At 43.6% G+C, this 27,045-nt stretch overlaps 2 protein-coding genes across 5 annotated transcripts in view; one reads left to right on the top strand and one right to left on the bottom strand.

Moving 5' to 3' along the window:
- The window catches only part of LOC142582703 (uncharacterized), a 17,422-nt gene extending 13,806 nt beyond the window's left edge, over window positions 1-3,616 (top strand). Inside the window, exon 4 of the mRNA XM_075692663.1 lies at window positions 163-3,616. The gene's annotated coding sequence lies outside the window, so the exon portion shown is untranslated. The remainder of the gene's footprint in view (window positions 1-162) is intronic.
- On the bottom strand, window positions 926-27,045 carry Lfg (Glutamate NMDA receptor-associated protein 1 lifeguard). Of its 4 annotated transcripts, none has more exons than XM_075692659.1 (12): window positions 26,900-27,041; window positions 25,030-25,115; window positions 24,184-24,269; window positions 21,314-21,392; window positions 20,018-20,071; window positions 19,841-19,931; window positions 19,221-19,258; window positions 18,654-18,699; window positions 18,297-18,338; window positions 18,112-18,201; window positions 17,986-18,033; window positions 926-3,949 (listed from the first exon to the last, which is right to left on the bottom strand). In XM_075692659.1, exons 3-12 carry the CDS (start codon window positions 24,266-24,268, stop codon window positions 3,770-3,772), a joined length of 753 nt encoding a protein of 250 aa, XP_075548774.1. In that variant the 5' UTR covers window position 24,269; window positions 25,030-25,115; window positions 26,900-27,041; the 3' UTR covers window positions 926-3,769. The 4 variants fall into 4 exon arrangements, with proteins under 4 accessions (XP_075548774.1, XP_075548773.1, XP_075548776.1 ...); XM_075692662.1 differs by lacking the exon at window positions 25,030-25,115 and adding an exon at window positions 17,030-17,192 and having other exon boundaries at window positions 3,810-3,949; window positions 26,900-27,045; XM_075692658.1 differs by lacking the exon at window positions 25,030-25,115 and having other exon boundaries at window positions 26,900-27,045.

The raw sequence follows: 27,045 nt of genomic DNA on the forward strand, positions 1-27,045 counted from the left end.
CCCATATGTGCGCTAGAAGTTTAAGCTCGCCTGTTTAAGCTAGCCGCCAATAAAAAATGTGCCGGTAAACTGTGTCCCTTGTCTTGCATAGGAAAGGGTCATTTGCTTCTAATTTTTCCACATCTTTGGCCAATGTGCATTGCTTTTTTCATTTTTCTATAGGGGAAAACCACACCTTCTCCCGAAAGGCTCAGGTGAAGAACTGTCACCGTCAGATTGCTACCATCAACTCTACCTGAAGTGCAAAAAGGACATTCTCCCTTAGTTCAGCATATTCGTTAATTTGTATGGATTGTGGAGAATATTTTATTGTGCATAAACAACTTGATTTAGATGTGTTTGTCTGGCTACACAACCTTGCAGCACTCTTCCAGTTCTACGGAATGATAAAGTGGCTTCTGACAGCACATTTCCAAGCATGTTTGAAGGGAGCAAATATAAACAGCTGCATGGTACAGTGCGAAAGGCTGAGTCAAGGAAGGTAAATCAGTTCTTGGCAATGTGGTATGGATTTGTATGCACAGTATCATTTGTTAAAAGCAATTAGCAGTGTGCTTGCAGTTGCCTGGATGAAAGGAGTCTTTCTAACCTCACTAGTAGATCCAGAGCAGCCCATCCCCACTCCACTCATTCCTGGATCCACCAGGGAACAGAACGAAAGTGAAATACTACGGCTTTGTTCTTGCCTACATACACAAAGCTAATGGAGAATCTTCACATCTAGGTGGTTTATTGAAAGATAGCCAATAAACTAAACTTGACTAATGCTGCATTCATAGTCGGCACATGGCCGGCACCCAATCCACTTCACATGTGAAACTGTGTGTAGAGGTGAATCTCGGCAACAAAAATAGGAATGTAAATGGCAACAATCAATTTAGCCATGCTCAGTCTTGACATGAATGACATTAGGCACAATGCCATCAACAGTTAAAGTAGAATCTTTATTTGCCAGCAACACGATACACCGACTGAGCTACAGCTGTGTACAACGTAGCTGCGATCACAAACGGTTAGCTGCAAGTGGACTGTATTGATCTACCAGCTGCCAGCGCGAAGAGGTGCATATACACTATATCCAGGAAAAAATGTATGTACATGGGACACACATGGGACCACGAAATAATGTGAATGCGATCTGGGCTAGATTGACATACGTGTAAGCAACCTGGCTATATCACACCGCTGTCTGTTCAACGCTTGTCACGAGAGAACAACAAGCACCAAGTAAGTAGTAGGTATGCACACGATCTGATGTGCAACGCAACTTTCCTGTTGCTTGGGCATGGTGCATTAATGTGCAAACGTTGCAACAAACAGGTAGGAGCTCATTTTAAATGGCAATACAAAAGAAATGCATTACTCACACGGATCTGGTAAATAGTCATCTTGTGGCATCTCCGATATTACTATAAAAGGTCACCAGGCATGCATACAAAAATGGGTGACTAGAAAATTAGCCTCAGTAACTTGTGAACTAGCCTTACCTTGAATAAACAAAAGTGTAAGCTAAAGAAAGAAAATCTTTGTGTAGGCCACTTCCTTTTGCAGGCAGGCAGAGAAACAAGAACAGAGACTGAATATGCTAAACTTATGCTAAAGACTGTGCATAGGTATGAAAAAAAAAAGCACAGACACTCAAAGAAATGTATGAGACCCATTTAACAAACGCCTTACTTCTACATAAAGCTCAGCGGTTAACCATATAAATAGAGAATTTAATCGCTGCAAACATTAAAATCAAGCTTTAGAAAATTACAGCATTGAAATATCAAACATAAATAATGAAAAGTTGCAACATTATGCTTATTGCTGACCTGGTGCTACAGAAAGCACCTTGTATAAAAATCTACCAACTTCAAACCGATTTTTGATGGATTGTTACACCCTTTCACTGATTGACGGTAGTGTTCAATAAGAAACCAAGCAATATACAATAAAACATTTCTCTCTCTATACAAAAAAAGCTGACTAACAGCCAGTAGCTTTTCTAACATACTTTACAAAGCCATTATGTTTGATCGATATACATAGCAGGTTTCACACAATAACCCAATGGGCCAGATAGGCCAACGCCAAAGGTGACACCATGGGCCACGCTGCTGCATCCTCGGGTGTCGATCCAAGAAACATTCTATGTTGACAAATTCACTTGCCAAGCATGTGATATGAGACTTACTTTAAACAAACATTAAACAGAATTGGTAAAATAGTTTAGATGGATGTATTGCTCATTCAACACTCTAGTAGCATTTCTTGGGCAGAAAAAAAATTTATCATAAACAAGGAAAACGAAGGAGAAATGGCCAAACTTTCCTTCCTAAAGACCTTGCATCCAAGTCATTATTGTGATGAAATCATTGCAGTATCATGGAAATAGCAATCTTTTTTTTTTTGCACATTCAAGCCCTTTTGATGCAGATGTCCAGTTTCAGCATGTTCCCAAAAGCAACTTAATTCTTTCTTTTTAGCAACAATGAGGCACAAGGAGATGCTCTCAAAGCTTATGATGTGACATAGAGCTGATGTCAGACTTTTAATGTGGTGCTGTCATTCCTATTTCCTTTTTGACTCTTTTTTCATGTGCACTGAGCCTTCACTTCAGGCAAGAATGGATCATATACAGTTCACAAAATGTACTTTACAGATATGGCTCAATTCTCCTTAGTGTCCCTTTATTACTATTACAGCAGTGGCATTTTGTTAAACTTTGACATCTATCTTTGCACTGTAGTTCAGCTAGCAGTGCAGTATAATTAAAGCCAAATGGCAAACATGATATGCAGAAACAGAATGGCTATATTTTGCCAACTCCTGATGCAGTTGAATACTACAAGCCTTTCTGCATGAGAGCTAGAATGGTTCATATTATTACATACTTGCTTTATTCACATGAAGTTTCAGCTGTCACACTGAACACATCTGAGATAGTCAAGAACTATAACTCCAGCAGAAATTTTAAGCAAACTTGCTGTTTACAAGCCACATTAGCATAGTGAAAAAGTGAGAAGACTAAGTTTAACACGGACATTATAAATATTAAGCCATGCATCAGGAAAGCTATGCACATGGTTGCAATGAAACAACATAACGGAGCAGCAATGAGCAAGCCAAATCGCTTGGATCCTAAAAACTTGTGAAATGGTGACAAGACCAACAACACTGGACATCTTAGCAAACATTAGCACTTTACCACATGACTGCCTTAAATAAAACAGCCGTGAAAAAAGGTTCACATTTTCTTTCTGCTGTGCAACAACATGGGTAGGCCTACCAGAACAAGCGCAACAAAACATGACGTAAAAACGCCTAAAGACTTATTCAACACAGCTTGCTGGTTCTGGAGTTGTTGCATATTCATGTCAGCAGTAGGATCATAATTATTCTTGAGTTAACATTCGCCCTGCTTCTACACCATCAATAGGCTAAACTTTTAAAAGACAGGCTTTAATTGTCCAAGAAAAGGCAAGGTCTGCGTTCCACTCACAGGCCCAAACTGTGCCACTGTACTCTTACATACCAAATCTCTGCTCTGTACATCATGCCACCTGTACACGTTTATGTGGGTAGAAGGTCAAAGATGAGAGATGGTTAACAGCTAAAAAGACAAAGAAGACGAAAGAAAGAAAAAGGTGGTACTTTCCCGCAAATGTAAAAGAAAAACAGGCATTGTTGTGCGCAGTTTTGCACCATCAGATGTCACAGCCACTCGCTCGGCACAGGAATGTAACGAAGAAAGCCGACAAGGCAGGAGACAACAAAAATGATGTCAGACATAGCTGGATGAACTGCGCCTGTCGCCACTGGCACGGCTCACTATTTCCAGGATGTAGAGGAAGAGTGTGATGACATCCATGTAGAGTGTCAGGGCTGCAAATATGTACTCCTCGGGCGTGATGGAGTACTTGTGCCGCCCCCCAACCATAAGCTGCGTGTCAAAGATGAGGTACTGCAGGAAGAAAGTGCAACAAAAAGCAATATAAATTAAAACACTGACTGAGTGAGCACACAAATCGGTCTTCCTTTTCAACAGTTTCATTCTGGAGGGATGGTTTGCTGTTTTGAGGTTACAGTCTTCAATCAGTGGCATATAAACAACATCTGGCCATAAGCAAATTTAATGGCAATGTGGCTATGTCAAAACAAGGTGTCGAAGATGCATTCTTTTAATGTGTGCATATGTACACTTACAATAAATAATTACACATATGCAAGGACAGCTGGCATCGCTGTTCAAGATAATTTCTTTTGAAATATGTAACATTTCAAATAATGACAATGCTTGCCTGGACATATTATATTTATGGATGTGTTTAAGGATGCATAGAAGCGAAATGTGGTAACTACTAGGCGAGCCAGACAGAAACATTGTATGGGTAGAATATAAACCTGCAAGAACGTGCCATCAAAATCCGCAAATTGTAGGCTGAGTAAGAGAGCCACAAGGTAATGTAAAATTATAATCATTGCGATGTGCCTCAGTGATTGTCAGTCAAGAATGCTGATAAGATCTCAAAGTCCCAAACTGATTATGGTGGTGTCACAATAGTGACAAACAGCTGCAAAATGCCTTTTTGAGTAGCAAAATGGCTCTAAAATTGTCCATGTAGGAGAATGTGCAGATATTTCACTGTGAAACTTAGCACACACATTGCAAAAGTTAAGTTTCAAGGGTGCTGTGCCAGAATAAGCACAACCCAGGATAAGCACTAGACCCTGGCCAGTGTTAGTGCTGCCTCATGTGGTCAGCAGAGCTGTAGCAACAATTTTGCCACAGTGCAGACAGTGACTCCACTGTTTGGAAAGTACTTGAGTGGGCGTTGATGGCGATAGTCATGCAACCTAGTGACTGAGCCAGCATTCATAGATGTACCTGAGCGACACTGTTCTCTATACTACTATGGCATACCATGAGGACTGCACCCCAAGTGGCAGAAGAGTGATGCAAAGAGCTTTCCTGGGTATTTGGTTGTGATTTTGCAAGGCAGCAAAAGACTGCAGATCTTCTATTTTACTTTACACTATCGCACTTTCCTTTGCTCACCACTGCAGAAAAAATAAAGCTTATGCAGAAGCCATACACCATGGCAATCAATGTTATGCGAAGCATTATGCAAGTAGCTAGCTATCTTTCATAGTTTGGATTTCTGGAGAGTGTCACAGGATGGATCAACTTGTTTGCGTAAGGTCAGAATAGTGTGTGATGCAAGTGTGTGCAATGAGAGCAGCAACTTGGTGGGTGGCATTTCCTTTCTGTGTCTGTAGCCTAATGGAAACCGGCACACACAAACATGGTCTTGCTTTTCTAAGGAAGTTGTTGCTAGGCGACAACGGACGCACCAATCGTCTGAAAGAGCTAGTTAGCAGTGGCTTGAGAAAAGTATTTGTGCAAGTGTGGTCTAACTATTTTCAAATCGGGCTGTTGTGCTGAGATATCCCTGTTTTATCTGAGTATCATACAGATATCTTTTACAGAGAAGCTGCATACAGCTACCCTCTGGAGGTGGTTGATGTCCGTCTGTATATGCATTATGTTGACTAAAGAAAAAATTTTGTCTCCAGTTTCTTGCAAATGCTCGGTAGCTCTCAATGTAATGAAGGTATGTTGGAAAAAATTATACTGAAATTGGCCGCTAAGACGACTCTATCGTTAAGCAGAGTTTCATTTACTTGTCATAATTATTTCGCAGTGAAGCTGTAAACATTACAGAATTCCTGTCTGCTGTCAATAAATCACCGTGTACAGAGGGAGTATGGTTACTGAGAACAGCTGTAACTCGTTGTTCACAGTGAAGTTGTAAATATTGTGGAATTCCCATCTGCCATGCGGCAGTACTTGCACACGTCGCTGCTCCATAAAAGAACAATAATAAATCACTCCACACTAAAAAGATGTATTCGTTTTCTGTGTCCTTCAACAATAACAACAACAACAATAATAATGTTTACATAGATGCGTCGATTGAGGTAAAGCACACCACGGCTTCACTGCTCGTCCTTCTTCACAGAGTGGAAGGGCTGACGAATTTTTTTTATTGAAAATGCCTGAAATGAAGTAAGAAAGGAACCTACCTACTGCAAAGTTCCTGCTATGAAGCAAAGAATGGTTCATATAAAATGAAATCACAAATTCCACAACAGGGATGTTCTAAAACAGCTGGCAGAGCTTGAGCGCAAAGAAGGTAGTGTGCAAATAGCAGAGGAGCTGTGGAAAGCAGTTGTGAAACATCATTACTCTTGAGCAATGCTGGGAATCTGGGTACCAGACTTTTCACCGGTGGCATAGCCAGAAATTTATTTATTTATATGGGGGTGGGTTCTCTGCCGGCAACTCCTTCTCCTCCTTCCTTCTGCACCATGCTCTCTCTTTCCACACAAACACACACACAAACAAGATGTAACATAGACTGAAGACGAGGTCTTACAAAATAGACGATTCTCTTTTATGGCGGGCCAGAAGAAGAATGTGCAGTCCACACGCTTCATCCGTCTTTCATGGCGCTGACCTTTGCGCGTGCCGTCCCGTGGTGCAGGAGCCCCATAACATTGTGGCAATTGCGCCCCATGCGAAAAGCGACCATCTTGGTCGCGTGAAAAAGTTCTTTCAGCGACATGAAATGGAGCTTTTCAGGTGCATCTCGGCGTTGATGTAAGCGCATAGTAAGGTTTCATGCGCACTACATGAACAACTTTAGCGTGAGGATGACTACGGAGCGAACCGGGGTCAGAACTGCAGGGGACGAGTTCATAGGTCACGTCACTGAGGCGACGTGTAACCTTGTAGGGACCAAAATACTGGAAGAGCAACTTTTCCAAGAGTCCATGGCGACGGATGGGCGTCCAGACCCACACGAAGCCACCGGTATTGTAATGGACGTCGCGTCGACCCTGGTTGTATCGAAGGGTGTCGGTATGCTGTTGGCTCCGGATACAATGCAGAGCGAGCTGGCGTGTTTCTTCGGCTCTTTGTACGAACTTTTCCGCGTGTTCGCTGGTCGGGCTATTATCAACCAGAGGTAGCATGGCGTCAAGTGTTGACGTGACGTGGTGCCTGTATACAAGTTCGAACGGTGTAAACTGTGTAGTCTCCTGTACAGCAGTGTTATACGCGAAGGTCACATAGGGTAAAATCTCATCCCATGTTTTGTGCTCTACATCGATATACATGGAGAGCATATCAGCCAGCGTTCTGTTCAGACGTTCAGTTAATCCATTGGTTTGAGGGTGATACACAGTGCTCTTGTGGTGAGAGCAATGCGTCAGCTGGATAACGTCCCGCATAAGTTCGGCTGTAAATGCTGCACCGCAGTCGGTGATGAGAACAGACGGTGCACCATGTCGTAGGACGATGTCGCGTACAAAGACCTTGGCTACTTCTTACGAGTTTGCTTGCATAATAGCTTCGGTTTCGGCATACCGGGTTAAGTAGTCAGTAGCGACGACTATCCATTTGTTGTGCAAAGAGGTCACTGGGAATGGCCCAAGTAGATATATTCCTACTAGTTGGAACAGTGCTTGAGGAGGGTCCACAGGGTGGAAAAAGCGAGCCAGTTTAACTGGTGGTTTCTTGCGGCACTGAGAATCATGGCAGGTCTTCATGGTTTTTCATGTACCACTGCACAGAAGAAAAAAGCTGGGGCCAGTAATACTTCTGGCGTATCCTTGCTAATGTCATAGCGAATCCCAGGTGTCCCGCGCATGGCTCATCATGGCAGGCTTGCAAAATGCCTTGGCGCAGTGCCAACGGCAAGAGAAGGAGGTAAGTATTTGGACCGCTTCTGCAGTTTTTCCTGTAAAGGAGGTTGTTGTGCAAAGAGTACATTGATAAGCCGTGCACAAGCGAGCGGGGTAAGACACCTTCAACTCCTTGAATGTGCTCGATCAGCAGCAGCAGCTCAGGGTCAGCGCACCGGTGCTCAGCCATCTTTAGGGCGTCGATTACGCCGACAAATGGCAAGTCATGATCAGGGTCCAAGGACGTCGTAGGGAGTGGTGCGCATGACAAACAGTCAGCGTCACTGTGCTTCCTTCCAGATCGGTAGAGAACTGTAATGTTGTACTCTTGTAAGCGCAGGCTCCGACGGGCTAGTCTGCCTGAAGGATCCTTGAGGTTGGCAAGCCAGCACAGGGCGTGGTGATCGCTGACAGCCTTAAAGGGTCTACCATACAAGTAGGGTCAGAATTCACCAATTTCCCACACAACCGCTAAGCATTCTTTTTCAGTAATTGAGTAGTTTTTCTCAGCCTTGGTGAGACTGCGGCTCGCACAAGTAATGGGGTGTTCCGAACCAGCTTGCCACTGCACAAGAACTGCGCTGAGACCCGTATTGCTGGCGTCAGTATGAATTTTAGTGCCAGCGTCTTCGTCGAAATGAGCAAGTATTAGGGCCGCTTGCAAATGCTTGCGCAATTTATTGAACGACTGCTGCTGCTCGTCTGCCCAAATGAAAGGCACATAGTCGCGTGTGAGCCGTGTCAGAGGCTCAGCAATTCTCGAGAATCCCTCAACGAAGCGCCCATAATATGCGCATAAACCAAGGAAGCGTTGGACAGCCTTCTTGTCTGTGGGTGGCGAAAACTCGGTACGGTAGCTAACTTGTCGGGGTCTGGTTGGACGCCTTTAGAACCAACGACATGGCCAAAAATTTGAGCTCTTGGAACCCAAGTAGCATTTTTCAGGCTTGATGGTGAGGCCGGCAGTACGGATCGCCGCGAGGGCACTATCGAGTCGTGCGAGATGTTCGTCAAACGTGCTCGAGAACACGCCGACGTCGTCTAAGTATACAAGGCAGGTTTGCCATTTGAGTTTTCAGCAAGCACGGTATCCATCATTCGCTGAAAGGTGGCAGGTGCAGAACAGAGACCGAAGGGGAGAACTTTGAACTCATAAAGTCCGTCTGGTGTCACAAACGCTGTTTTTTCATGATCCTGTTCATCAACTTCGATTTGCCAATACCCTGATTTAAGATCCAACAAAGCAAAAAACTTGGCATGTTGCAGACGATACAATGCGTCGTCGATGCGTGGCAATGGATAAACCTTGCGCTTGGTGACACGGTTCAACTTTCTATAATCCACACAGAAGCATAGTGTGTTGTCTTTCTTTCAGGCTAACACAAGAGGGAAGTCCCACGGGCTTGTGGACGGCTGGATCACGTCATCTTGGAGCATCTCTTTCAACTGATGCTTGATCGCTTCCCTTTCCACTGGAGACACACTGTAAGAATGCTGACAAACAGGATGTGCGGACCTCGTCCATAATAATGCGGTGCTTTGTGATGGACGTGCACCATACTTTGGACGATGTTCAAAAACAATCCGCAAATTCATTCACAAGACTCGGTAGACGGTCTTTCTGATGGTCTGGCAGAGCAGCGTTAACATGAATCCATTCTTTTAGGCTGGGTAACTCAGATTGCCGAGACGATGCGATTTCCAATGTGGCGATGTCAGTAACATCAATGATTTTGCAAAGAAATGTGATTGTAGTTTCTCGCGGTACATGCCGATATTCGTTGCTGAAGTTTGTTAGCAAGATGACTGAACATTTGTTTTGCACCTGAAGAAGCCCTCTGGCTAAGCAAATGTGGCGTTCAAGAAGGAGGGGGATGTTTGCCTCAGCAATTCCTTCGGCATCATCCTCCATGTCGCATCAGACAAGGGTAAGCATGCTGCTCTTGGATGGCAACGTGACATGATCGTCAGATATGCGAAATGCGATGTCACGGTCATTGTCATTGCTCTTCGCTATGGCTTGGGTAGTAGCGAAGCTGACTCTAGACTCTTGCAGGTCGATGATGGCACCGTTCGCCTGAAGGAAATCCATGCCGAGTATAAGGTCCTTTGAACATTCAGGAAGAATGATGAAGTCGCCGATGTAGGTGAAGTCGCCGATGTAGGTAAAGCCCCGAATGTAGACTTCTGCCGCAAGAGATGGCGGCAGGATTCAGCGCGCGCAGCTAGAGCAGCAGTTATGATGTGCCCTCCTCCAGTACGAATCTGAATCCCGGTCCATTGCTTCGAAACTTTGTTCAGTATACGCACAAGATTCTGGCTCATAACAGACGTGTCCGCACCCATGTCGATTAACGCCGTGACTTCGTGGTCATCTATGGTAACTGGTACGTCGCAAGGTACTGACACCTAACTACACTGCTTTCTCTGCATCTCAATTATGTCATATCGCGGTCGTCTTAGTGGAGGATCTTCAGCATTCGCAACGTCAGCGACTTCACCTCCGCAGGTCACTGGACTGTTTTCCTGGGAGGCAGGGCTGGGTGAGCGACGCCTTGTTGCGCTCGGCGTGAAGACGGGGCTGGAAGACCTGTTTCGGGCGGGTAATGGTGACCGGGGGACACGAAATCGTGGGGCTAATGTGGTCCTGGCGTCCGCGAGATAGGCTTCAATCTCCAGGGGATGTTCACCATTGCGTGGGCAAGGCGCATTCAGTGAGAATCCACGGAGCCCAGCTCGGCGGTAAGGAGGTGATCCTGATTACCCTGTAGAGGTGATCAGCTTCACCGCAAAGAAAACAAAAGGGCCGGCGGTCTGCAGTGCGCCATATATTGCTCATATAAGTGGTTGTGTTTCAGCCATGAATGGCGTGCGGCGAGTCCCGACGTTGCCAGTTACTTGTTCAACGGCGCGCACACCATAAAAGTCCAGGACATCACGCACATCATAAAAAGTCGGGGACAACGAACTTCGCGCAGCTTCTGCATACGACATGCGAGGCTGTGGCTGCCTTACCCCGTGCTGTGGTGTCTTGCTTCGCTCCGGGACTCGTACTGCCTGCCTGATTTCCTCCCGGATGACCTCAGCCAGATCGAGTCGTGGTACCGATACCGGAGCCACCTGAAGCTTTTGAAGCTCTTCTCGGACAACAAGCCTAATGAGCTCCCGCAAGGCGTTGGTATTGTCCAAGGGTATAGAGAGAGGGTCATGCGATAGGGTCGACACGTCGTGGTTGTACTGCACTGTTCGCTGCTGCAGTGCCTTTTCCATTGATATGGCTTCCGCGAGAAACTCTGCAACGGTCTTTGGTGGGTTGCGTATTAGGTCACTGAATAACTCTTGCTTGACACCGCGCATCAAGTACCTGAGCTTCTTTTCTTCCGGCATGGATGGATCCACGCATCGGAAAAGTTGGCACATATCTTCGATAAACATTGCCACGCTTTTGTTCGGGCGGTGTACGGGCTAGCCTGCCTGAAGGATCCTTGAGGTTGGCAAACCAGCACAGGGCGTGGTGATTCTGCCTGAATTGCAGATTTAGCTCGCTCCTTGCGATCGAGGCTGGCATACGTGTTGATTAGCTGCCGTCGGGATTCGTCCCATGTCGATAGGGCCGCCTCACGGTTCTCAAACCATGTCCACGCATAATCCTCGAGGGCAAAGTAAGCGCTGCGTAGCTTGCGCTCTGGAGTCCAGCCGTTGAATCCTGCAACACGCTCAAAGTGATCGAGCCAATCTTCAACATCCTCGAAGGTGTCCCCATGGAAGGATGTGGGGATTCGCAGCTGGTTAAAGACGACCTCGGTCGATGCCGTTGAGGAAGAAGACGGAACTGATCTCACTTCCAAACGTATCCCCCTGCGACTATAAAAATTTAATATGCTACCGTTGCAACAAAATAGCAACAAACTGACTTTGGACACGGCTTTTTTGCCTTGCCGGCCACGCATTCTGTCGATTGTTTTGCCAGCTCGGCTAGGGATGAACGGAGCTAACAACTTTCTTCTCCGTAGTACCTAGGCAAAGAGAAATCTGAAGAACCGAAAGTCTCCACATTTCTCTCGCGCGACCACTGCTCCTCATGCATGCGCAGAAAGAACGCAGAAATCCAATTATGATGTGCTCGTACTGCGCTGCCTCGGGTTGTTCGGGCGAGCCGTCGACACTCCCCCTGTCGCGCATAGTGGAGTCTATTAGGCCCCAGGAGAGGCCGACGTCACTCTGTGTGAAGCAAAAGTGAAGCCGGAAGTTGACGTTGCTCATGGCGTTGCTCCGCCTATCGGGCCAGCTCATCTCTCTTGTTTACATTTCTCGCAAAACCACGCCGCGCTGCGCGCAACCGTGCTGCTCGGACCCGCGCACTCCGCAGCAATACTAAACAATCGTTAGCACGTTAGCATGATTCCGCCAAAGAGGGCAAAATTTCCCGCGGATATTCCTTCGTCCGTTGCCATTGCCGTGGCGCGGTACATTGTGTACAGCATTGCATGCGCGTTCATTTCCCAAACTTTAGTTCCTCCTGTCTCACCTGGCCACAGCAACATCCGGTAGAGCATGGTCCAGATAATGCAGCGCAACAAAACACGGAGACCAACGGCGCCCGCACGGCGCCTTTGCCGCGTTACGAAACCTACGGAGCAACACGTGTGAGTGCACAGAACAATAACAAAGCCGCCATTGTGGCCCGAAAGGCGGGGCCACTACAGCAAAGAAATAAAAAAACAGCAAAACAAAGGAGAACCTACTATGTCATTTCCTCTCCTCAGTTTCCTTCCTCCATGATTAGGTCACATCCTCCCTCTTTATCATCTTTCACTTCCCACACCCTCTCCCCTGATGACGCTTTGCCATGCTCCCTCACGGGTCGCAGAATCAAGCGTCCTTCCTTTCTTTAGATCACTTTCTATCGACACTCCCTAGCATAAAATAATCCTGGACCGCCTACAGCGCTTGCTAAGACAGCCAATCAGAGGCCCTTGTACCCTCTTCGTGCAAAATGGCGAAAGTGCAAGTTGTCTGGCTGCTTTTCTGGTTTATCGTGTTTGCGCCTTGTGGGCCTTCTCCTGCAGTGTTGCCGTGATGAAGCGGCAGAATTCGCCTTTTGTCGTGAAGCTAGAAATCATAAATCGCATCAAACACGATATGAGAAGTTGGATGTCCCCGCAGCATGCAAGATTCCGAGGAGCACTCTCGGCATGATTAGGGCTAAAGTGGCCAGACTCGCAACCCGGTGCCCATGGCGTCCGACGCGTATGCACGGCCGTGTACGAGGGGTTCTTCATACGTGCCGGTTTTCGCGTGCTCGGTGACGACTGTAAATTCTGATGAATGTGATGAAGCCATTGCCGGTGTTGCCGAAGTTTTGAGTGAGCTGTCAAAATTTCCGGGACGTTCAAATCAACGGTGGATGAGTTTGTGAGTGCAGATGATGGTGTCGCGACCATGGTAGAGTCCGGAAACGAAGACTACATCGCCGACATCATACCGAGCACAAATGAAAGTAGGCACATTGAGGAAAGCAACTACGGTCCTTTGCCCACATCTTTCGAAGTGATTGGTGCACTCGCATTAGTCCGGTGCTTCTGCGCGAATGCGGAAGGTTGCGGCCTCAGCTGCTCCGACTCCTTAGACAACGTGGGGAAGTGCGTGCGTCACAGGCAGCGAAATTGTCCATGCAGAAGAAAATGCAGGACTAATTTATGCAAAACTAAGCTAGTTTCTTCAATAAAGTGGTTTTATAAATAGTATGTGCTTTTATGAGATCCAATTATTTACCAGGCTTATATCGAATTATGCTCTATGTCGAACTGATGGGCGTTTTTTTGTGAGTTCGATATAGCCGGGTTTGACTGTACTGACAGAATTTAACTGAGGAGTGTGTTCATCATCGGGCAAGTACTTGAATGTCCCGGGAAAGTCTCTAATGATGTCCTGCATTTACTTCCATTCCTCGATTTAATTATTGAAGCTTTGTTCGCTATAATAGTGATGCCTTAGAGATTCTCAAGAACTAATCTATCACTTTACCTTAATATTTGCATTTAGTATCCCTTCAAAATTTTTCCATTAGTCACTGTCATACTCTAACATTCACTGGCTTGTAGAATGGTGCGGCGGCCCCTAATGTTCCTTATTTCTGTTTCTGCATGGATTTCGAAGCCATTCACCTACCTGCCCTCCCACCTACTTGTTGTGGCAGTTTCTTAGCTTCCCTGGTATAGCACTCCCGTCCTTCATATATTTTGCCATGTGCTTATAGACTTTCTGTAGGTCTTTCTTATACCATTTTTTGCCCTGTTTTTATTCTTAACAGTGTGTATAAAGTAGCCTAACAGAAAGCTTTTCTCAAGTTTATTGAGATCATGAAAGTGGCTACGCCAGTGCCTGGCTATGCCAATGCTTTTCACTGCACTCTCACATCTGGTTTGTTCGCTTGCATAGTAAAGCTGTAGCCATTTGTAAAGCCGTAGTTTGCTGACAGCTTTTCGATCTAATGCACAGTGTTAATGACATGTATCATAAGTTAAGACGGTGTCAAAGCAAATACACAAGACTCAACTACAAGTCCTGTGCCCCTATGGAAGTTGTCTGCAAAATAAGCACGGCACTGCAGCTTCTAAGGAAGCATTTGCTGCTGACTGAATGACAACATATGCTTCCAGCACAAGGCATAGCTTGCCTGTCTCCAAGCGCTATCTTTTTTTCATTGAAAGGTTGGCACAAAGGAGAATGAAACTTCTGCAATGCCAACAATAACTAAACACCGTTGCACTCCAGGTTGGTTAGTAGAATCTGTGCTCACAATAAGGTGCCAAGTTAAATGCTGAGATAGAATTCTATGTACAAGTAACAATCTTCGCAAATTTAACAAGACCCAAAAGTACCAGTTTCAACCTGTTGCTTATGCATAGATGTGAACAAAAGATGAATACACAGAGCATTTGCCTGCATGGTACACAATACTGACATCAAGACCACACATTTAAATATGACAGCCATAAGAACACAGACGGGTTGAGCTTGTCCTCAGCCATGCAGTATGAAGATAGTCATGAAGACCATGTTTTGAAGAAGAAAAAAGGAGAGAGAGAGAGAGAGAGAGAGAGAGAGAGAGAGAGAGAGAGAGAGAGAGAGAGAGAGAGAGAGAGAGAGAGAGAGAGAGAGAGAGAGAACACTCTCTTGCAAAACCCTGTATCAGATGTCCAGTGCCATGCCTGATTATGGGCCCAGTATTGCACGCTGGATGCTGGGGCACTGGGAAGACGCTGCATACTGGAAGGCGCTGGGTACTGGTGCGAAAAGCAGCTCCATAGTGCGAAATATGAGGTGCTTGGCCATCACATATATTTGTTTGAATACAGAAAGCAACAGAGCTAGTTTTAGTGCAATAAAAAGTATAAATAAGAAAGAAAGTAAAAATAAAAATGTTATGAGGATTCGGTTGTTTGACCTGTAGGTCCCAAGCCCAGCACTTTACCACTATGCCACGCCAGCACATGGACCGTAGTGAATAATTCACCATATCAAAACCTAGCGGCAGTTTGTTTCGCACAGACATGGTAGATGCATTATCGCTCCGCAACTAAAGCTTACGCCTATATCAGAAAGAAAAAGTTATCCGTATTCAATAGCATGCTTGGAAGTGCCATAATGATGATTTTGTTTTGAGATTGGTATTTTAACTTCGAAAAAAGTCCAGAATGAACCACTGACCCGGGCCGCTGTATGGGCTGTTACTGCAGATTTTGATAGCTGTTTCTTGTTCTTTGTGCATGGGACATGCCACATTTTCTGAATTTAACAATGTATTTAAATCGACAGGTCTGTCTAGTCACATATCTTCGTCAGAGAAGCATAGGCGAGTGTGCTGGCGGCCTTTGGCAACAGCACATATACCGATGTTTATAAAGCGTCACATCGGTGCTGAATGCTTATTGCACCGACATTGTAGACACGAAAAAACGGTTTATTTAGGAACACCAATGCGAAAGCTTAAATATAGAGTGATTTATCCTGGTTAGACTTGTTGATTCCTGAGCCTAGACAGGCTGATAGCGTGTAGACAGACTATGCGGATAAGCTAGGTTTAAGCTTTGGTGGAAGGGAACGACCTTCGTGCGGGTACCGGGCGATTGCTAAAACGTGTATATTTGAGCCTCAGAGCCTTTTATCTATTATAGTTTAGTACACTAGGGAAAGTGGAAATGCACGAATCACCTCAGCTTTGTTATCGGTGCGATAATATCAATCAACGGCAGGCTTTCTGGTTGTCCGTTTAAACATGTCTAAATGACTTCTAGGTTTCGTGTCGACACCACAGCAATGCAACAACAGCTATAACTCACAGGCATTGGTTACATAAAAACTACTAAAAATGAGGCGTCATCTGCGTTTGCATGGTTTCGTTCAAGAGCATAGCTATCCACCCAGTCAAAAGGGAAATGCAAAAAATGAAAGTGACCTTCAGAGTCAAACATGCATACATAAGCAGGGCAGCTCATGCACCTTTATGCCAAGCTGCAACACGAAAGAGACTTTTATGACCTGACCCCACGATATAGCGCTATTTAGGATAAGAGACTAGTATCTAGCGATGAAATTGTACATAGTATTTAATATTCAACAGCGTCTATACTCTTTGCGTACTGAAACCAGTACAGAGCAAACTCAACCAGTGCGAACCAGTGAATTGCAGCGAGAACCAGTGCGTTTACAGCACAAACCAGTGCACCCCAGCATCATAGCAGTGAAACCAGCATCCCATCCAGTGTGATCCAGTTCTTATCCAGCATTCTCACTGGTGTCCCATTGACTCCCAATGAGCGTCAGCATCCCCAGTGCGATCCAGTGTCAAAAAACTCGCTGGTTTCACACTAGAAGGCACTGGAAGATGCTGGTTTTTGCAATAGGGGAGATGACTACATGTGTCACAGGAGGAAAGCCAATATGAGATGTTACGTAGCAATTAATAACAAATAAATAGAACATTCAAACTGAATTTACAGAAAGAAATAGGTGGTAAGAAAGAAGATTTGAAAATATGGAAGGCAGAAAAATGGGCACTAGACAAGAAGGTTCCACAGAAAATCAAATGCAAGCATTCTGAGCAAGCGAAAAGAAAGGCATATGTGCCTCTTAGCAGGAGTGCCAACCCATGCATGAAGAAAAATAAGTGGACAAACGAAACAAAAGCATATAAAGCATGGGCAACGTGGAGGCAACTTGAGCAGCCGAATGAGCATGCGGCACCAGCCAGGAAGGGAACCAAGAAGAGACACTGATGAAGAGAACTAACCAGATGTTCAGTCTCTGTTGGCATAACCAACGATTTGCAGGATCATGAGGAAGAGGTTGATGACATCCACGTAGAGACTCAGTGCTGCAAAGATGTACTCCTCCGGCGACACGGAATACTTGTGGTTGCCACCAAGCATCAGCTGAGTGTCGAAAACTAGGTACTAAGGAAGTGGTCGTGATAAATGGGCACAGGGGAAAGAGGTGGGATAGTGCACAAGAGCAGAAAAAAAGAAAAAAAAAAGTCAGACGCTAGGTAACAGAGTCAAATACTACTATGGTACTAGGTATCCAACATTAGGTATGAAGTGCTCTTTCAATAAGTATAATCACTATAGTAGCCGGCCTCTTTGGCATCTCATTAAAAAAGTATTATTGCTCCATCTTTAATGCTGGATGTAATTGCCAGAAATGAAACCCCTGACCACAAAAACACCTAGAGCACAGGGTCTGTATTAAATCGCACTGGAACCACTGTATTCTCCCTAGAATTAATATGTGAACTGTATACTGCCCCATGTGCCAGCACATTGTACCCCTAAAACCTAGGCCGAGTGGAGAATCTTAAAGGTAGTTTAACTTTTTCATGACTTCCGTGCCACAATATCGCTTGCAGTGAGATGTACCAAAGCAACATACCAGTGAAAAAAAAAGAAGAAAAAGAATTTCATCAGCATTTCTTGCTGACCACGAAAATAATTTGCAATTGACACAATTCTGGGCTGATGCTATGTGCAGCAGCAATACCGAAGTTTGACAAATGTATGCAAAATGATAGTTACACTACAAATTCGAGGTGGGCACAGCTGCTGACTCGCTCATCTCCTTTGGTCCAAGTAATACACTGGTAAAATTTATAGAACAATGGCAAGCTAGAAGTGTCAATATCCAATCGGATTAAAGCGAGGACTTCAAACACAGAATGCCTTTTTTTTTTTTTTTCTTACGTGAACTTACCACAGAAAAGAGGAGGGCTCCAATGCACGCGTAGACCAGACGCACAATCTGAGGAAAAGAAAACAGCTGCATCAGTGAAGAGCTCGGGAGACACAAAGTTCTGCAAAAAGGTGACTTAGGCCTCACATCTCCTTTGATGAAAATCAGGGCAAAGCCGAAGCACATGAAGACCAAGGCGCACACGAACAGGATGCCAGACATTGCAGTGAAGTCCCACTAGAAAAAAAAAAAAGGAAGATTGCAGCATGGAGGGTTGAGCACCAACTTGGTTGTATTGTAAGCAAGGAAGTCTGTTCCTGTGAGACACATACCTTTGTTTGGAAAGCAAACAGGGTCAGCCCGAGGCATACAACCTATCCAAGAGGGAAAAAAAAAATGTTTCATTAACAAACAGCCTTTATGTGCATGTTGCTGATGCAATGTGAAACATATTTTATGATCAAGACCATTCAGGTCATAAATGTAGAAAAATGAAAAATCTTTATGAGGTCAGCTTGGTTCGACTGTCACTACATGGCAGGCAAGGAAACAGCTTTTATAGTACACCTGGCACAAGATGTGAATGAAAAAGAAAAGCACAAATAAAAAGCCAAGTGTGATAGCAAGTTATTAAAGTGAGAAGGCTAGACAACATCTTGCAATATGGAAGAACACTGTGGCCTACTTACAGTGCAGATTCCCACAGCAATCATCACTTCTTTCACTTCGTAGAAACTGAAGGAATAAGAGCAATGAAAATCGCATGTCAATTTCTTTATTAGGTTTATCAATGAGAATAAACTGAGAGGCCAGGGCTCACAAGGCGACAGTTTACACTTAAAATTGTGAGGAACAACTGTTCTTGATTAAGATGAAAATGCATCAACTGATTTTCCTTCACTCCATTAATAAATTAAGATTATCTTGCTGAAACATTTAAACAATTGCTGGCGCACCTCTTCAGCACTAGTATAACCACAGCAAGTTTGCTAACCTCTGCAGGTTAGCAAATTGCAAGTTCTGGCTATGCAGGAGCTTCTGACTTTGCATATCTTTATGGCAGGGATTCACTCTTCGTGTGTACCACACTATACAGCGAAGACAATTTTTTAACAAAGAAACTCATCAAGAATTGCTTTGTCACCTCATAACTGATCAACAGCGGTGCAATAAGTAACATAAGCACAGACTCAATATCATGATGCTTACAGGTTTGTGTGCCAGCAAATTCTGGCTAATAAATGCAAAGAACTTACCTTGAGACTGTGCCAAGCAGAACACCTTCACAAACAGTCTACAAAAGGGGAGTGAAAAAGAAAACGTTTACAAGTAGGCACAACTGCACAATAACTTTGGCGACAAACGTTTTTCGCAAGACTATCAGCAAATATCAAATGCAACTTCTGTAGTAAATGCCGCATACTGACTCTGTTTACAGCATGGCTCATCCAGAATGGCCATTATGTCAACAAATATTGAAGTACAAAACCACACGTCCATGTACTAGAGGGCTACTTTTGGAAATGTGGGCAGTGCATAGTATTACTGCTTAATATTACCTGTATCACCCCATCCATGTGACAGCTTAGTGGGTGCAAGCTAATTTGTGCCATGCATGCACCCATTACAGATAAGCTAGCGCAGGCAGAGCTTCCTTCTTTCACTTCTTCATTTATATATGGCAAGATATATGCGCAACTACATGTGAAGTTAGCTTTTGCCTTCAGTATGGTAAATATACTTCTCATTAAGCCTTCACTTTTTAGGAATTTGTCGTGTTTTACATCTGTAAGACATGACAAAAAGAAGTAGTACAAGATAAGAGGAAGAAATGAAGACTCGTAAAGTGTAGTTGAGAGAGCTGTGCAATACTCACAAATAACAAGAGCAGAACCAAGTTGACAGGGAACGCACGACGAACACTGTCACAGCAGGCAAGCACGATCATGAGCACAAACGTTATGACCCTGCAATAGAGTGGCTGCATGAGTAACTCAGGCTTGGTGGAAAAAAGTCCCGACCAACCCCAAATAACAGTTGATCTTGTACTCACATGGCAGATATGTAGAGTCCTGGGTGCTGTCGTGAATATAGTTGCACGTTTGGCCTAGGAGCAGCAAAAGAGGAAAGCGTTACAATGTGGCTCAGTTTACAACGCAACAAAAAAAGGAGTTGTGCTGCGAAAATGCATTAATGAAATGTTTGTCTAAGTCAGACTGGTAGATGACACTTTTGAAAGTGTCTTGCCATGAATGATGAAGTGATGGTGTCTTTCTATGAAAGATGAAAAAATGAAAGCCATGTGGCTGCCACCACCTCGAAGTTCCTGCTACAGCCCTGCACGAGATCACACAGATTTCAGCAGTGTCTGCTCACTGTTATCAGTTTTTTATTAAAGGAATTGTTCAACAGGAGGCCATGACTCAACCTAGCAACTTTTGTGACCAATTTCTGCACAAGAGCAGATAAAGTATGTGAATATACAACGAGGTTTCTGGCATCCCACTCATGCCACTAGAAGAAGGCTGGAATAAATAACAGCAGCAAAATTATTTTTGCACCATCGTGCCTAAGATCATTTTCCTACGTACTGTAGAAATATGTTTACTTTGTGTTTCTAGTTACTGAACCTTTGAACTTTGTTCTGATTGCAATAGCTTTAGTGCTATTTGGTGATGTCCTGAATGTATACCAATATGTTAGTACATACTCTGTCTGTTGTAATTCGCTTGTCTTTATTTACCATGTTTATGGCATGTGTAATGTATCGACATGTGCAACCTTAATTGCTGCTGCCATTTAATGGTCGACTTGGCAATATAAAGCCACTTCTGTGGCTTTTAGCTTAGCTGACATTCCAGCACATTGTTTGGAAAATAAAGTTTCTGAAATTCTGAAAATTGTGTTTGGGGTACAAAATTCAAGAAGAGAAGTTAAGCTTTTATTTTCCATACTAATAAATATTTTCTCTCAATAGAAAGGCAAGCACAGTGTAAATAAATCTTAACAAAATCTAAACTTACTCAAGTGTTTCTCTTAAAGCCTGTATAACTGCATCACTGTGAAGTTCCATTCTACTGTTCAAATGTTACCAGCTTCAATTGTGTGCAGAAACATGAACTGTTGCTATGGAAAGAAGAATTAACGTTAGCAAAAGTATGATGGCATGTCTTCAAAGATTTTAGTAGCTATGTGAACACATGTTGTAATGACAAATAACAAAATACCTTCAGACTGGTCTGGACACTCTGCAAAGTGCTTTTGGCAGCATACTAATGGTTACACAGAGAATTAAAAGAACCAAAATACAGTTCAATATGAATGCGCCGTGAACCTATGCAATACATACTCAAATATGAAGAGTGCAATGAATGCTCCTGTGATGGCCAGCTGCACCATGAGGATTCCGTACACCTTGCGAATGAACCCTGCAGCAAAGCAGCAGTGGTGAGAGACGGGCAAGGATTTAGACAGAAATACCCACAGATTCTGTCCAAGACTGACATGTTACATAGCCTACTAGAAAACACAAATACTCAAGAAAGTGGACGGGGAAAGGGTGCCGCGGTAGCTCAATTGGTAGAGCATCGCACGCGAAATGTGAAGGTTGTGGGTTCGGTTCCCCACCTGCAGCAAGTTGTTTCCTCATCCACTTTCATTTCCACGAATTTATCATTTCTTTATTTCATTTATTAAGCACAAGTAATTTCCCCTAGGTTGTCCTTGGGGTCAGTGTTTGTTGGCTTCTTATGATAGTCTTGTTCGTCACATATGCATAGCACTATCAACATTTATGGAAACAAACAAACAAATAAATGAATTAATCAATAAATGATATAATGCAAGCCTTGTATGCAAAAAAATTAAAAGCTAAGGTCACTGTGAGAAAATTATGTAAAACAAGGTTTCTCCTTCTTCAAAAAGTAATAAGGTTTACTTTATTTGATTGATTGACTTATTGACTTAGTGATGGTGCATAACTTGCCAAACCAATGCACAGACTACGAAAAATGCCTAAGTGGAGGGCTACAAAATAATTTTGACCATATTGGGTTCTTTAACATGCACCAAATGTGTGGTACATGAGTGTTTTTTGCATTACACTGTAACTGAAATGTAGCTGCTGTGGCCAGAAATTGAACCCACTACTTCGTGCTCTTCAGCAAAATGTCATAGCCATGGAGCCAATGCAGCGGCTAAAGTAGAATTTATCAAGAGGCATTATGATCTGCTTTTCTACAAGAATGTAATATAATTATAACATAGTTAATGGGAGGCAGGCATATGCAAGAAGAACCTTGCTGTTGCATGCAGAGGGAATCACTCTAAGCACTGTGAAAACCTGCAAAACCATGGCGAGTTCTATTTGTCACAGACGTGTGTAAAACCTTGCCTCTCGTGCTATAGGTCCCAGGTGTCACTTCATTGCCATGCGAAAAGCTTTAAGTATAGCAAACTTTGAACGAGAGGTGGCACACAGAAACTGTCAAAAAGAAAAAAAAAAGGAGGTAAGGCTAGTACGTAACAACACAACAACAACAGGAAAAAATTATCACTTTACCGCAACCTACAAGTTTACTTTTTCTGTCTCAATGTCAATCATGAATTTTTTTACATCGCAAATTAAATATTTTTCTTTTGTGTGTGTGTTTATGTACATGGCACATAGTTTTATTTGAAATATGCATGGCTGTGACACTTGTTAAACTCACGACCTTCAACGCCCGGTGTTTTTAGAAGCAATACTAGGACGAAATACTAGAGTAGAACTAACTGGAAGAAAACCTAAGAAGCATAGACACCCTTGAATTTTCTGCAAGCTGCCAGACCTCCCCTTGCACTTTGCAAAAAAGTAGCAGTAACAAAAGACAGAACAACAAGGGAAAGTCAAGACATCAGAAACATATTTTAAGCATTACAATATCTTCAAGTGTCAGTGAAATTTGCCGAAGTAGGCACCTGTCATGGGGTTACAGGGCTGCAGCAATTTTAGTGGCCAATTGTTTTTGACAGCATCCATGCTATGACTGTGTTGGAGGAGAGAAGAGAGTGCACTGTTCTATGATGATACTTATTCCTGCATTATCAAACCCACAACTCAGCTTTGCAGCTATGGTGATGCAAAGCAATAGGCTTTGTTAACCTCCCTGACAGTGTCTTACAACTGTTAATGGTATTGAAAAGTTTATACACAACCTTTAATACCTTTACAAAACAACCACGAAAGTTGTGTAACCCCTTCAGTCCCGCTATGTAAAGTTGCGTGCACTGTTTGTATTAGATAGTTCCATGCAATGACGTGAAGGGAAATAAAATGGACCTTGAGCTGCATGCAAATTGAATGCTCTGTTTACTTAGGCTGGCTTAATTTCATTTCAGAGCATAGAATGCTGCTATGCATGATGTCATTACTGAAGGCACTATGATGTGTGAGAGAAGTTTGACTTGCTAGGGCTCATCAGCAGTGGTGAAGAAAAAATTTATTGCCCCATAACGCCTACAAGCCAATAAATGACTTACAAATGTACTTTGAGTGAGTGATTGTTATTTCCATGAAATAAAATGGCATGACTGACATTATATAAAAACAAAATTAAATTCAAATTAGAGTAATTCACTAGAAATTGCAGAAATGATCTTCTATCACACCTTTAATTTTTTTTCTGACAGTTTACACCACTATATGTGGCATAAAAGTATGTACCCAGTAGATTTGCCAGCAGTCCATCATAATTCCTGGGTGGATAAAATAAGGCATTTGGCTGTGCAGTGGTGGCACATTGCACTCTGATGTACTTAATCCTCGCATTAGAGGTGTCTGAATGTTCTCTTTCTTTGTTCTTTTTTTTTCCTGCTGCACTTCATGTGATGTACGCTTTTTGAAAAGTTTACAAACCACCGCCTAAGCAACATCTGTCACCAGGCCTTGTGACATGCCACTCACGGTATGCGCCTGGCACCAACGCTAAGGAGATGGAGCAAGAACCACCCTGATCAATGTCCAAATGTCCAAGGCTTTAGTGCAGAGAATGTTCCTAGTGATTGTAAGTAGGTAGTCTGATGACAAGTCCTGTTACGCACATAGTGGCTTCTAGACATTTCAGAAAGGTGTACAAGGCATAAAATGGGTAACATGCGAAACTTAGAAATACAACAACAAGAAAAACTTAAGAGACAGGATGTTGGTTAGACTCAAGTCAGACTTCATTGCTTACTTACCATGGCGGATCGCTTTTTCCGAGAAGGCGGATGCTCCATTATAAGAGCTGCCAAGCCCTCCCATTTCTGCATCATAGTAGGACATCCTAAGGGCAACAAAAAAGAAAAAAAAAAAAAACACAATGAGTCTCAAGACACAACTTCCATTTTCTATCTGATGCGAGTTTTTACTTTGTCCAGAACCATAACTATTTCGCTGAATCTTCTTCCTTAGGACTAGAAAAAAAATTCAACCCCCCCCCCTTTTATTATTTACAACATGTAAACTGGGGAGGTTCAGCTCTTTAATTACAAGAAAATTGATCAATTTGGCTATAAGCATACTAATGAACATCAATAAGCTGCCAATCATTGGCGTCTGAATTCTCTTACAAGACATATCCACTGGATGAATTGATGAATGCATTTATATTGTCAGGTCTTGGTTTAATATAACTGCAAAGCAACACGTGGGCAATGAAAGACGTGGCAGAAGACTCAGGATTAGCTCTGAGAGACCTGGGCATCTTTCACGTGCACAGAAAGCTTGGTACGCAAGCATTTCTGGCCAGGGATGTGGTTGCAGCAGCTGGGTGACAAATCTGCAGCCTTGGGCCTGGCAGTGCAATGACATAGCCAATCAGCCATCACATCATGTAGAAGTACTAGCTGTATGCGTGCTGGTGTTCCTGAGACACTGCCAAGTGATAATTTTGCATGCTTCAAGAAGTAACTAACAATGCCAACCTACAATTAACCACCCATACACTCACCAGATTGAAAACGTGCCCCTATAGTATTTAGTGGAACATATAAAATTGTTTGCTGATATTTATACGCACAATGAGGTTTCAGGTAACAACTCACCACAGAAAGATTATTACTGCCCTGCAAAGGAGGTTGAACACAGGCAGCAGGCACAGAAGATGGGGAACACAAAGGGCAAGCTTCAACTAAAGAAATAATGAAATCAGCAGCAGCAGAATGTCAACTGCAGTTGACAGGCATCGAGGCAAATGAAACAGCTTTCGGACAACTCCTTATTTTCGAGATACGCCCCTCTTCGATGTGCCCACAATGACGGAATACCTCAATTCCATTGAAGCAAACATTTGAATGTGCCATGCTCATTTAGCATGCCAAAGGATGCTAAAACTAGCAAACGTAAATGACAAAAGCACACTTGCTGGCAAGTTCACAATGGCTGGCATTCTTAAGTTAAAATTAGAGGAATTTACATGAATTTTAATGATGTAATGGACAATTGATGAAAATTCCACCATTACTGACTGAAAGAAATCAGTAAAAAAGATATTTGCTGCAAGATTGTTTGCATCATCCTTAGTGACGGCATGCTATGAAAAAGTAAGCGTGCATAAAAAAAAATATTGTGTTCTGCCACCTCCACAAAACTTAGTGGACCACATTTTTATATCTGTTCCAACAGGTGGAGATGAACGCTAAATAACCTCACAAAATGCAAACTTTATTGCTGAGTGTGAAACACCTCGAATGCTTTCTTTGCACTGTGGCTCCTTCGCAACTTTTCATCTCCGCAAAGCTTCCTCATATACACAGTACTGATTAAACGGACGCATTATACATTTCAATGGACTTGCACAAGGCGCCGCGATGCCTGTTACTCAAAAGAGCAGAATCATTCCCATGCAAATATGTCATAGCTTGCCTTTTTCTATACTCATTTGTAATGTTTACCTGCTACGCAAAACGGTAGACAGATGTGCACAGGGGAGTTACCAACGCCGACGCAAGTCCGATAAAAGCATTGCATTCATCTGTACTGAGTGGTATGAGGCAATCCATCACGAACATTCACAGTTCATCAGGTTTTCAGCGCAAAGTTCACAGGAAAGTTAATCGAAATAAAGCAAACAACCAGTGCAACGCGTGCAGTCTTACGGAGAACGCGCCGAAATCCAGTCAGCACAAACGACGCTTTTGTCACATTTGCTATAGTGCTGTTACCGCTACACCGACGAGACAATGCGAATAACCGCATTCGGCGCATACGCAAACTTGCAGCTGGCGAAACAACCAGCAATGACACGCCAAGGAAGTTGCAGTTTACTGCTGTATGCCACAGGATCCGATAGACGGATGACTCACAGAGCGTCGCGCTACACGAGACTGAGACTAGTAGCGGACTATCTTTAGTATTTTTTTGCTTTAACAGAAGAGAAAGAATGACCGCAGTTACCTGCAGTGAGATAAGGCAGCCTTAATTCAGTGCAGAAACCGCTGATGAAAGTTCTCCGTGAACGTGGAAAGATCGAGAAAGTTCGGTCTCCTTCAAGCGGAAACTAGGGGCACTTATTCGAGCCGGCCACGCAGGGGCAGTACCACTGCCACGAGGACGTTTCGCTTCTGCCTTTATAGCAACAACGTTAAACTAAAAGAACAAAACAATGCAGATAATCACGCTGTTGTCAGATAAGTCATGGTCCTTCAATATGGCGAACAACGCTGCGATCCATTCAAGAAACTCGGCACGGTGTCGGCGAACTACATCAACGTTTCTTGAAACGTTAAACGAAGAAAATGCTTCGATAACGGACACAGAGTTGCGCTTCGAAAACGACCGTTCGTATGAAAGTAAATCGATGAAGCAGCAGCGTTGTTGTGCAAAAGGATCCGCGGTCTCGAGTCACCTTACGACTTGTGCTTGACCGAGTGCTAAATGTTGTTTGTGAGGCACGTATATAGAGAGACAGCATACCTTCTGATGATCACGGAGAATTCAGAGTGGTGTAATCCTTCGTAACAGCAGGACAACAGATGTTTCTTGCTAGTTGACGAAGAACTCTGCTGCGCTGAGCTCCGAAAGCAACCGAGAGCAACAAAGATGACGTCAGCCGCACATAG

Source organism: Dermacentor variabilis, chromosome 5 (assembly GCF_050947875.1).
Source record: "Dermacentor variabilis isolate Ectoservices chromosome 5, ASM5094787v1, whole genome shotgun sequence".
NCBI classification, from domain to species: Eukaryota; Metazoa; Arthropoda; class Arachnida; order Ixodida; family Ixodidae; genus Dermacentor; species Dermacentor variabilis.

Excerpts from the sequence above, each read along its gene's own strand:
- Lfg (XM_075692658.1), bottom strand. The coding sequence starts at position 24,268 with ATGTCCTACTATGATGCAGAAATGGGAGGGCTTGGCAGCTCTTATAAT. Across the intron at positions 20,072-21,313 it reads ATTGCACTCTTCATATTTGA|GCCAAACGTGCAACTATATT; the intron begins GTATGTATTGCA and ends TGCTGCTCCTAG. Across the intron at positions 19,932-20,017 it reads GGACTCTACATATCTGCCAT|GGTCATAACGTTTGTGCTCA; the intron begins GTGAGTACAAGA and ends ACTCTATTGCAG.